The 12,616-nt window shown below is 51.1% G+C and overlaps 1 protein-coding gene across 20 annotated transcripts in view; it reads right to left on the reverse strand.

The window, feature by feature from the left end:
* Window positions 1–1,082: 1,082 nt before the first annotated feature.
* The window catches only part of MADD (MAP kinase activating death domain), a 40,125-nt gene continuing 28,591 nt past the window's right edge, over window positions 1,083–12,616 (reverse strand). For 10 of the 20 annotated variants that reach the window (XM_027114774.1, XM_027114773.1, XM_027114772.1 and 7 more), the window contains 7 exons: window positions 12,427–12,534; window positions 7,202–7,366; window positions 6,884–6,956; window positions 6,640–6,746; window positions 4,386–4,455; window positions 2,508–2,554; window positions 1,083–2,164 (listed from right to left, as the gene is read on the reverse strand). In XM_027114774.1, coding sequence (XP_026970575.1) covers window positions 2,060–2,164; window positions 2,508–2,554; window positions 4,386–4,455; window positions 6,640–6,746; window positions 6,884–6,956; window positions 7,202–7,366; window positions 12,427–12,534 — 675 coding nt within the window. In that variant the 3' untranslated portion in view covers window positions 1,083–2,059. Of the gene's footprint in view, window positions 2,165–2,507; window positions 4,456–6,639; window positions 6,747–6,883; window positions 6,957–7,201; window positions 7,367–12,426; window positions 12,535–12,616 lie in introns of those variants that run through there. The other 10 variants (XM_027114775.1, XM_027114779.1, XM_027114778.1 and 7 more) reach the window with 5 other exon arrangements.

Genomic DNA, 12,616 nt, shown 5'->3' on the forward strand with positions numbered 1-12,616 from the left:
CGGGAAAATTTACTTGATCTTGAGAGCAAACTGAAGGCAGGTATTCTTTCTCCTAGATGAATTAAATGAGGACCATTGTGGGATCCTAAGTTCATAAAACATTAATACTAGAAGGAACCTCAGTCCTCCCCACCTTCAAATGAGGAAACTGAGGAGCTGTGACAGAGGAAAGTGTATTATTAGCAAAAGAGCCAGAATCCCCAGGCTCTCCCGTCTTTGTCCTGGTGACCCATGGTCACAGCAGCCTGGATGGGGGGCAGTGCTAGTATCAGTGTGGTTCTGTGCCCGTAAGGGCCTGGAGTGAAAGTGACCAGCTTTTTGGGGTCCCGGTGGGCAAAAAGCCCACTGCCCATTCACACCCATATCGCACAGGAAGAGTGATCCTGTCTAGACAAGGCACTGGGAACCAGGAAGGTGCAGGGGCCAGGGCCCGACTCTGCTCTTCCTTCCCCCGTGGGGTGCCAAAATCCCATCACCAGTTTGCTTTTGGGAGGAGGAAGCCAGCAGCTCTCAGAGGTGCCCTGATAGAGTGAAAAGGGTCCTTCCTGCCCAGGGAGTGGTTTCTCCATGGCATAGAAAGAAGTTCCATGAAGGCTGGTCCAAGGTTGCTTCTCGGAGTCCTACCCAACCCAAGACACTCCTGGCCAAGAGCCCAGAGCCCTGGGCTCCAGGCCCCGTGGGAGGCTCTGGCCGAGTCACAAAACCTCTCTGGAGCACACGTGTGAGGGGCACCGGGAGCTGAGAGCCCGGGCCTTGGTTTTTCCTTTACTACTAAATGAATCTCTGCTTAGGTGTCAAGCCCTGTTTGGCTGCTCCCTCTAGCGACCAACTCATAGCACAGCAACCCTCTGATGGGGCCCTGGGAAGGCCCCTCCCATGGGGCCTCTCTGAGAGCACAGGAAGCTGGTGAGCGCCACCGGGCCAGAGGGGTGGGAAGCGGGGCCTTCAGCACACCAGATTGGATGGGCATGAGCTCACCTCCCTGATTCCTTCAGGCCAAAGGTGCCTTTTTCGAGTCCAGGGTCAGCCTTCCTCAGCCCAAGAGGAGGCGTCATTTAACGCATGGCAGCCAGGAGCCCAAGGGGAGTTAAGGACCTTTATTTCACATTCACATATCTGTACATTTTCTATAAATAATGTGGAGCTGAAATATTTACAGTCATCTCTCGCCCACTCCCAGGCTCTCGCTCCCCCTGGCAGCCAGTGCTGCGACGCTACCCGCAGACACAGAGGTGGATACTGAACTCGGCCTCTCCCCACACCACCAGGTTCCTGGGCGTGGCAGCCTGTGGTCCCTGGGACTCTCCCAGCCCCAGTCGTTTTGCTCTCCCCTGCTGAAGGCCAGGCAGACCACAAGGGAACTGCTGCTCAGCAAACAGCAGCCGGTCAGTGCAGCCCCACTGCAGTGGTGGAGACCGTGGTAGCAGCAGCCAGGCCTGTGCCCGTGGGCAGTCGCTGCCAGCTTGGGAACTGCCTGGAAGTTCCAGGGAGGAACTAAGGAAGCAGGGAGGTTGCCACTCGCTCTGCTGCCCCTTGACTCCCCCCTTCCTTTCCCCGCCCACCCCTCGTCTGGGGGGGACAAGCCTCAAGCTTCCCTCAACTCCCCACAGTGGGACTGCTCCAGGCACCCAGTGGTGCCGGATCACAGAGGACAGAGAGCCCAAGTCCTGCTCTGGAAGGTTCTAATGTCAAAGGATGAGAAACTACAACACAAATGTCTCAATGACACGTAATAGCGGGCTCACACTTGCCTGTACTCCGAGTTCTTAGAAGCCATTGGCCCAACAGACAGACACACACGTACTTTTGAGCCCCGAGGGGACAGGAGGATGGTCTTTTGGGGGTGGAGAGGAAGAAGCTGGAAGAGACTAGCTCAGCCCTGTGAGACACACTAAGACACTGAGACACACGGAACTGGGACCCATCTGAGCCTCAGCGAGGGGGCTTGCAGAGAACACACACGCATCACCCACTTCGCAGTCACAGCAGCACGGTGCACTTGGGAACAGCGAGAGGCAAGGGACGGCCCCTGGGCTGGGGCAGCCTTAACCCCTCTCCATCAGCTAGAGACGGGCCGGGGTGGGGTTCTGAGATCTTCCTCACTGCTACGGACAGCAGCCACATATGAGAAGAGACACAACACAGAGTAGCAGATCTCGTGGGCCTGGAGGAGAGAAAACCAGCCAGATCAACATCACGCAGATTCCTACGTCTTCACACGTGGAGATCTGCCAACTGGGAAACTCCTGCCCTAACTCTGGGCTCAGGCCTCCAGACTAAAGAGCCCCAAGCGAGGCCCCAGAGCTGGCCCGTGGGAGGGGATCAGCATGTGTGCCTCTCCCAGGCTGAAGACCTGCTTCAGCTCCAGCTGCATCTCTAGCATCTAGACTAAATTCTCTTCTCAACCATTCGTAACTGCCCCTCGCCCTGTGCTCTCAGCAGCCCACCCCACTCCTGCTGGCACGCCCCCGGGAGCCCTTCGCAGACCGGCCTGTCGGCACACTCACCATTGGTGTCTTGTACTTGTGGCTCACCACTTCTTTAATTTCAGGAACTAAAACCGGACGGGCAAGAGACAAAACAGAAGGTTCAAAACTAAGAGCAATAGCGCCACGCTCCCCCAGGCGGCAGCGCCCGGCACCAGGGTCCCCTTCCCCTGTGGGCCTCACTCAGCCCCGGCCGGGTGAGAGGACACTGGTCCCGACTCCTCAGCCTGACATCTGAGGTCTGCAGTGGCTCCTGGCTCCATGGCCACGACTCTACCGACTTTGAGAGCCCCAGCACAGGAGCAGGCTAGTCTCTCACCAGCCTGGTCGCTGCTACCATCCAGGGCCCGAGGACCACAGCTGACATTCCCAGGTTTTGGCTGGGAGGAAAGCACTGCCTCTAGCCTGTGCCTCACCTTGCTGAGACACCCGAGAACTCACCCCTGTCGCCAGCCCCATGCTCTGGTCAAGTTAAACACGTTCCCTGTACTCCCAGCCCCTGCACTGAGGGTCCTGAGGCTGGATGAAGAAATGGCATGATACTAAACCCACCAGACTCGGAAGTTTCCTTCCCTGATGGCAGGAGAGGCCCAGGCCTGCCTGTGTGAGGGAGAGCGTCAGAGGGCTCTGGAGCAGACACACCGAGCAGAAGAGACAGGTGAGTACAGCACCCGGGGAAGGAGGTGACAGGGAGCGTCAGGCAAAATACACACGTGTCCACAGCCCGGAATGCGAGCCTAAGAGTCACCCCGGCCCCAGCCATGCAGGGGTTCTGCTTGGCCAGAGGAAGGAGTAAGGTCCCCCAGCCTCAGCCATCATCATGGCCCCTGGAGACGGGGAGCAGGGGCATGGCATCCCCTGGGGGCCAGAAAAGGTAGGGTGAGAGTTGGCCACACCTTCTTCTGACCCTGGGAGGTAGAATTCAGGGGGCCCCAGGGTTAACAGGGAATAAACTCATCAAAGGTAGAGCAATGAGCCCAGGTCCTTCTCCTGAGTTGGAAGACTCCCCCAAACGTCTCTCTGGCAGAAGAGAGAAAGGAGCACACGGGAGAAAACTCGGAACCAATGAGCCAGCGCGAGGGTGGACGAGGTTGGGAAGGAAGAGGGTGGGGAGAGAAGGGAGGAGACAAGTTGGTGATGCGAGCAGCTGGCTTGGGCGAAGGGAGCCTGCCCACCCACCGCAGGGCCCAAGGCAGGGGCCTGGGGAGAGGCAGCACGGCGAGGTCACTTTACCTGCTGGAGAACGAAGGTTTTCATAGCAGCGATGAGGGGCACGAAAGAATGAAGCACAAACACAGCAGGAACTCAAAGCCCCGGGGTGAGAACCCAGACACCACTCAGTCAGCGCTTGGCTGGGGGGGGAGCCTAGCTCCCGGCTTCCAGCTACCACTGCCCTCTGCCTCTGAGGCCACTAGGCTCGCCTGCCCCCTAGAGTGAGCCTGCCTGCACCGCCGCACGCCCTCCTGCAGCCCAGAGGCTCGATGGACCCTGGCGTGGCCCCAGGGTGGCTGGACAGAGCACTGGGCTGCTAGAGGGACCGAGGCAGGCGACATGAACACAGCAGAGCTAGGGAATGGCTCGTCTGCTCTGCCCCACCAGCTGGCCAAACAAGGGAAGGTGGCGCTGCTTCGAGGAGCCTCTTCACTACCAGCGCTCATCTCTAAGCCCGGCGTCTAAGTCACTGCTCTTCGGGCCACTCTCAGGCAGCCACCGACCGACTAGCTTTCCCTTCTCCTCCCTTCTCTCAGGTCAGGACTCCCTCTTCCTCCCTATCACTCCTGCTTCTCCTGACCTCTCTGCAGAGGCTCTTCTTCTCTGTCTCTAGTCCCTCCTCTGGAGCTCCGAGGTTTGAGTTACTGCCATGTGAGTCCAGACCTAAGAGCAAAATAGTGTAATTACCAAATTCCTCCAGGACAAAGACGCCTCGAACTGTATTGCACTTTTTAATGTGATTCAGCTCTATGAAAACCTGCAAGAGAGGGAGGGAGGGAGGGAGGGAGGGGGTAAGGCCCAGAGGCTCCCCCACTGCCCCGCAAAGCCCACTCTCCCAGCTATAGCCCCACCCACACAGAAAACCTATTTCCCACAGGGAGGATGGAAGAATACACACACACACAACTCAAAAGCGCTAAGAAGCAAAGACGGCAGAAAGGGCATGTACCTTCCGCTCCTGGCCGGAGGAGAAAGCATGGGAGAGAAAGGAAGGTGTTAGTTTTAACCGTCAAAGCCAACGCAAAGGCCCCTCTACTGGCCTGGGCTGCCTGCCCACACCCTCTGCCCAGGGCAGTGCTTGTAGGACACTGTGCCCCAGGGGCCCCCCCTCAGCCCATCAGCTCTCTACCCTTCCATGCATCCTCCTCCGGCGCAGAGGGCTGGCACGGGCGCAAAGCTCCCCTCAGACTGTCCTTGGGAGGGAGGTGTTGGCATCTTCCTTGAAACAGGATTCAGGCTCTCCCAAGAGTATGTGGTGATTGGTAGTACTAACAGCAACCACTTGTGAGCACCTGCTAGGAGTTCTACAAATACTACTTGTTTGTCCTTACGTCTACGTGGCGCAGGATATAGTATCACCCTCGTTTTACAGATGAGGACACTGTGGATCAGGAGGTTTATTTGCCCATGGATGACGAGGCTGGGCTCCAAATCCAAGTACGTCCTGACTCCAAAGACCATGCTTTTCCCATCTGTCACCCCACACTGCAGAACTCCACCGGGGGTCCAATGCTTCCTCAACTCCAGCTGACTGTTATGTGGTAGAAGACAGACCCCAAGGCCATTATCTCATCATCAGTCAGGGTTTGACTTTCTCTCTCTCTTCAGGATCTCTCTTCTGGGGCAAAGCCTTAAACTACAGACCAGCTTGTACATACTTTGTAACGGTTAGACGGTAGGTCAGTCCAAAGGGGGTGTACCAAGCGGGAAGAGGGCATCTGGGTGTCATTTAATGAGATCTCTTCTTCAGAAGGTGAGGCATCAGGGGAGGCCACAGCCCTAAAGTGCAGTCAGAAGCCTGGTCCCCGAGAAGTGCTGGCACCTTCATGGTCTAGAAAAGTACTTAAGTCAACCCCTCTTTGGGTGGACCCTAAGGTCTTATTAAGTATACTATTTAATGTATTACTGTGACTAATAGTAAATATACTACTGCAAGTATACTGCCAGGAAGCCTGGGCAGCTGTCTCCCATCACACCAAGTTGCCCAGCTGGATTCCTGAAAGAAGGAGAACTAAAATGGCAAGTGGTAGGAGGAAGCCCCAGAGTCCAGATGTTCACCGCCCCTGAGTGTCTGCTGCCTGGCCAGGGGCCGTGGTGCTTCGCACATTCGCGTCTGGCTCAGGGCCTCAAGGAGACGAACCAGGACATCAGGGGAGGGGGAGGGAAGGCACTTGTGTGAAGACTCAGGACAGGGAGCGGACCTGGGATGACGCGCTGGCCTCAGAAAGGGATTAGCTTAAGGAATGTCCGCTGAGAGAAAAAGTAATGCTGTGTTAGAACCAAGAGAAAAAACAGTCAGCTCCTACGGTGGGGTCACAATGAGGGCAAGATGGGTCCTGAAGGGCTCCCCAGTCAAAAGAAGGGGAGTGGGGCCTGTGGAGCTGGGGACAGAGTGGGGACGTTCAGAGGAAGGAAGAGAATAGGAAGAAGAATCGGCAGGAAAAAAAAGGCAAATAAACACACACACTCCAGATGGGACAGACACAAGCCAGCCACACACACACACACACGCGCGCACGCGCCGCGCTTCACGCGCACCAGAAACACGCGAGGGGACCAGCCGGTATAGACTCTCAAAGCAAAACCACCAAGCAAAAGCACACCCTGGGATAAGGGAAGGCGGACACTGTGCGAAGAAGGGCCAGGTGAGACGCTCCCACTCACACTGTGCTGAGTAATGGGCAGGGGCAGCCGGGCCACCATGGCTCCCTCTCTCTCCCCTCCTCCCCGGCACAGGCTCCCTGCCGCACCTTCCGGGTGGTTGCCAGTGTCACTGCGCCCTCCCCTCCGATTGTTCTCTCCGATCCAGCTGCTCCAATTCTCTCACTAGCCCCGGAGGCCTCTCTCACGCTCACTGGGGAAGCACTGGGGACCTGGACACTGATCCTACTGCAGATGGAACACCGGGGCTGGGAAGCCTCATGCTGCCACTTGCACCTACCTGGTTGTGCATGAACTTGAGATTGATCCCTTCTAGGGTGACCTGCAGCAAGCCACCCTCGCCAGTCTTCATGTCCTGCACAGGGAACTCGCCACCCAGCTCCGGCCCTGTGGCGAGGGAGGAGGTCGTCAGCTAACTGGAAGGTGGGGAGCCCCGCCGCCTGACCTCCTCCTCAGGCCCCCACCGCTCAGGACGGATGAAAACCAACAGAAGGCACGTGCCCAGGGAGCCGTCCTCCGCTCACCAGGTTTGATGCTCTGCTGTCGGGCGGCAGCACGCTCCATGCTGTCCTTCACGCAGTAGTACAGCTCCCGACACTGCGGCACAGTGGGGAGAGCTGTCCTGTCATACAAGCTCTCCAGGCTCCCCACCCTCTACTCTAGAATGGCTGCTGGAGGCCTGGGCCGATGCCAGGACCTCGGAGACAGCGTTACGTGTTCCGCGCCACAGCCAGAGGCCAAAGTGGGGCTCCAGCGTGGATTCTGCAACGTTAACTTCCCTGCAGGAGCTCCGCACTTTCCCTCAACGCCCAACCCCCAACGCACACAGAGTTCACGGGTACCTTCTTAGTATAGAATTTGTTGAGCTGGGTCTCAGAGCCGTTTCTACGCCACAGGCATAGCACCTTGGTCTTGGGACAGTAGGTCATGTTGATGAGCTTCTCATACCACCAGCGCTCGTACACTGTCCCGATGTTACTACGCAGCACCACGCAGTCGTCACACACCTGCAGAGGCACACGGGGCAGTCGGTGGCCCTGGTCTCTTCCCACCCCAGGCCACAGTGCACGCTGCTCCCCACGGGGAAAGATGGGACAACTGGTCCTAGGAGCATCCCCAAGGTCAGGTTTTCTGTCTTATGCTCAGTCTTTCTTACGTGGAGACACAAACACTGAACTGCTGGACACATCGTCCACTAGAAGGTTTACCGACAGAGGAGGAGCCGTTGAAAGGAACTTGTGGGCAAGGAAGGAGGCTCACTTCACTTCAGTCAGTGTTCATTACTTCTTGCGTGTTCTGGACTTAAAGTACGCAGAGGATATCTTACGCCTCCACCTTACAACCTTAGGAATCATCGCTATGGACAAGCACAAAGGCAGGGGATTAGGGCAGACTTAACCAAGGAGAAAAAAAATGGAACCAACACATTTTCTAATCCTGGCTCGGCTCTAGTTCTGCATAAATCTTTTCAAAAATTAATTACACAAGTGACACACGGACATGGCTTATTGCAAAAAAAAAAAATTATACTGCACAGGATGATATAAACTAAAAGGCAAAGTTCTCCACGTCCTCTTCTTGCTCAACATTCTCCCTCAGGTGGACATACCTGTTCGTATGCCTTCAGTTATGGTGGAGACATTATAGCACGATGGGTAAGAGCACAGGTCTAAGATCAGACTACCTGGATTTAGATTTAAGGCTGTCTCCTTACTTAGCTGTGTCACCTTAAGCAAGTTAATCTCTGTCTATATTTCCTCGTGTGTAAGATGGGGATAGTAATAACTTCATGGAGTTACTGTGAAGATTAAATAAGTTAATGTGCATAAAATTCTTAGAATCGGACTTCCCTGGTGGGGTGGTGCAGTGGTTAAGAATCCACCTGCCAATGCAAGGGCCATGGGTTCGAACCCTGGTCCGAGAAGATCCCACATGCCGTGGAGCAACTAAGCCCGTGCACCACAACTACTGAGCCTGAGCTCTAGAGCCCGCAAACCACAACTACTGAACCCCCATGCCACAAGTACTGAAGCCCATGCACCTACAGCCCCGTGCTCCACAAGAGAAGCCACTGCAATGAGAAGCACGCACACTGCAATGAAGAGTAGCCCCCGCTCGCCGCAACTAGAGAAAGCCTGCACGCAGCAACGAAGACCCAATGCCAGCCAAAAAATAAATAAATTAGTTAATTAAATAAATGTTTACAAGAATTCTTAGAATAAAGCCAGGCACATAGAATGTACCCTGGAGTTAGCTGCTATAACAACAATACAACTATAATATAAGAAATATAATAATAATTATTATGACCACATTGATGATTCTCACATCTTTCTCCACATGAGACCTGTCTTCCTGAGTCCTGACCTCTCTCTATCTGGATGTCTCACTGGCAGCACTTCAAACTCATCATGTCCAAATCTGAACTCCACATCTCCTCCTGGGCAGCTCCTCCTTCTAAGTTCCCTATTTCAGTAAAGGGCATCACCGTCTCCCCCTGCTGCCCAGGCCAGAAATGAAGGAGTGATGCAAGACTCCTTCCATCAAGTCCCACCATTCTACCCCAAATACCCCTGGAACACACTTCCCCTCCCCGACTCCAGCCATCAAGTCCTACTCTTCTTCAAGTCTAAGCTCAAAGGTCACTTCTGAAGGTTGCCCATGACTCCCAGACCCTCTGCTATGTATTCCCATAACACCTGCCCCCTGAACATCTTCTCGCAATGCTCATTATATTTTATGACACTGGGTGTTTAATTATCTGACTTCCCCAATGGCTTGTCAACCCTGTTAGGGCAACAGAAACTATGTCTCCCTTATTCACTGATGTAACCCCAAACCCAGCAAACGAGTGCCTGGCTATGATATGCGCCCCATAAAAATTAGGTGCATGAATGAGGAATATACAAGATTACCAGTTTTAATCTACCATCTAAGACTTTACTGGGGCTCAAAAGCTTTAGGAAGAAAAGGGCCAACGTAGCTGAGTAGGAATTAGAAACTTGGATTCTAGCCCCAGTTGAACTCTGTGGTTCTCTCCATGTGGAAAATGGAGAATACCACTCCACTTTCCATAACCCTCTAAGAACACGATGGAAAGGAGAGGGACAGGTGTTTAGAAGAACATATGATTTCTAGGCTAGAGAGACGATGGTAACAATGTGTCATACCTGCCTATGCTGCTGGTAGAGGTGTAAACTGGCACAGTCTTTGGGAAGGCAATTTGGCAAAATCTATCAAAACCGTAAATGTATATAAGCTTGACCCAGAAATTTCACACTAAGAACCTATCCTATAGAAATTCTCAAGGGAGTGTGCAAGGATTTATGTTCAAGGATAGTCAGTGAAGCGTTGTTTAAAAAAAAAAGTGGGAGGGACCAGTTAAATAATGACACTTCCATATAACACCTCATGGTTAAGCATCCATTAAAAACAATAGAGACAGATTTCTATAATATGTAGACATATTATAGGTATGCCTGCGATACATTAAGTGAAAAAAGCCAAATTATTAACAATATTTGTAGTTTGATATCACTTGTATAAACACTGAAACAAAATTCCATATAAGCTATATTTATACAAATATGCATTTTTTTAAATCTGAAAGGATTCATGCCGAATTCTTTAACGGTGGTTACCTCTGAGACATGGCACGGGAAGGAAGTAAAGGAAAATTTTTACTTTTTACTTTATTTTTACTTCTATATGGTTTGAAACTTTTACGGCATATACTCTATTACTTTTGTAATTAAAATAAAAGGCAATAAAGATGATTTTTTAAAGTCTTTGCAAATTGCTATCCAACTACTCATGCAACCAGTAGGCTGTGCTGAGAACAGCTAAATCTGATAGATCACAGTAGCCAGGCACTGATGGAATGAGCAAGGTACCCTCGCTTTGCAGTACAAGGGGGAGCATCTATGAGATGATGGACCCACCCCATGCTCCAGGGCCCTCGTATGAGGCTCCCTGTAACAGTGGTGAGAGAGAATCCTATACTTCAAGGAATCCTCTGGAGAAATTTACTGTGGTGCAGATGCCCTAAGTAGCCCTCAGTTCTGATAGGCACCTAGCCAAAGTCTAACACTTCAAGGTGATATGAAAATGACTCCCTTCTCAGCTACATCATCATGTATGTTTCTGCCTCAGAGGAGAAATCCCACCCTACGTTTGACAAACTACCACTTCAAAAAGCTGTGAATGTGAAAATCAAATTCAACTAAGCCAAAAGGCAGCAGAATATTAGCTAATTTCACTACTTTATAGAGGAGCAGTACTTGGTCCCTAAAATTACTTAGAAAGAGATCCATTTGAGAATTAAAAACACAGAAATGAAGAAAACATGCCAATTTCCTTTACAATACTGGATTAAGAAAGGGTTTTTCTAACTATGACTCAAAATCCAGAAGCCACAAAAGAAATGACTGATTAATTTAACTACAAAAAAAGTTTAAAAATCCTGCATGGTGAAAAATACCATAAGCTAGGGACTTTCCTTGTGGTCCAATGGTTAAGACTCTGTGCTCCCAATGCAGGGGGCCCGGGTTTGATCCCTGATCAGGGAACTAGATCCCACATGTTGCAACTAAGATCCCGCATGCCTCAGTGAAGATCCCACATGCCTCAACAAAGACCGGGAGCAGCCAAATAAATAAATAAATATTAAAAAAAATACCATAAGCTAAATCAGAAAACTAATGAGGAAGTTTGCAGTGGATAGGTCAGGTTGCCCACATGTGAACCCGTTGATCATTAGGACAGAGCCAACCATATGAGGCGACAGGAAGTATACAGCACCACCTCTTCTTGCCAAAATCCTGAATCTGAAACTGACCAAATCTCTAGATTGAATTACTAGCTTGTACAAATACAAGTGACAGAGAAACATGTTAAACAACACTAAGGAGATGCAATCAGCAAAAAATCTAAAATGTAATAGGGCACATTTCTTCAACAAAATAAATGGCAACGTGGGAGAGAAACTATTATACGTTAAGAGATACTTTAGAGTCATATCAACCATAATTATAAATGCATTTTCCCTTTGACCCAGCAATTCCACTTGTGGAAATTCTTGGATAAACCTGTACATGTGGGAAATGAAGCAGGCACAGCATCACCCAGAGTCGTGCTACTGGCAACAGCAAAAATTTGGAAGAAAATCAAGGGTACGTAAATGCTGACTGGGTACATAAACTATGGTACAGTCACACGGTGGAACACTATACAGCTGTAAAAAGAATGAGAAAGCTCTTTTTGTAGTGATACAGAAGATCTCCAGGCTAAGTTTAATGAAAAAAAAAAAGGTACAGATCAGTAGATATTATGTGCTACCTTTAGGTAAAAGAGTAGAAAAATAAGAACTTAAGCTCATATTTTATTGTGTCTGCATAGAAAACCACTGGAAGATACAAAGTGGTTATAAATAAAAGTGGTTACCTCCAAGAGGAAGGGGTGAGGTGGATGGGAAACTGAGTGGAAGGGGATAAGAATGAGAGCAAGACTTGCCAGTGTATACCATTCTATGTTGTTCTGACTTATGGACAATGTGACTATGTCATCTATGCAATCTATATATAAAAGAAATGATAGGGATGGACTTCCCTGGTAGCACAGTGGTTAAGAATCCACCTGCCAATGCAGGAGACACGGGTTTGAGCCCTGGTCTGGGAAGATCCCACATGCCGCAGAGCAACTAAGCCCGTGAGCCATAACTACTGAGCCTGCGCTCTAGAGCCCGCGAGCCACAACAAGAGAAGCCACGGCAATGAGAAGCCTGCACACAGCAACAAAGAATAGACCCCACTCACTGCAACTAGAGAAAGCCCGCGCGCAGCAACGAAGACCCAACACAGCCAAAAATAAATTAAAATTAAAAAATAAAAGAAAAGATAGGGAATCATCTATTATATTAATTTATTTGCATAAGAGCCTAACAATTTAATGATAAATGGATCATGAAGATGAATGAGATAAGTGGGGAAAAATATTCTGGCATCAGTTCTAGGAGTTCCTTGTGACTCTCAAATATTGCTTTGGGCCCCTAGCATGAACCAGCACCTACCTCCATGAAAAAGATATCTCCATTTGTGTCTGTCCCCGCATGTACCACAAATGTCTGCTTCTTCATGTGCCGGCTGCCACTGGACCGGATAGAGAGATCTCGTCCATTCTGAGGAAAGAGAGATCCTTTAGGGACAGCCAAACATCCCTCTCCCACGGCCCTCTGGGCCAAGAATCCCTCATTCAGCAAT

Source organism: Aethalodelphis obliquidens, unplaced genomic scaffold (assembly GCF_003676395.1).
Source record: "Aethalodelphis obliquidens isolate GAN/ISIS:26980383/991018 unplaced genomic scaffold, ASM367639v1 scaffold14, whole genome shotgun sequence".
Classification (NCBI taxonomy): domain Eukaryota; kingdom Metazoa; phylum Chordata; class Mammalia; order Artiodactyla; family Delphinidae; genus Aethalodelphis; species Aethalodelphis obliquidens.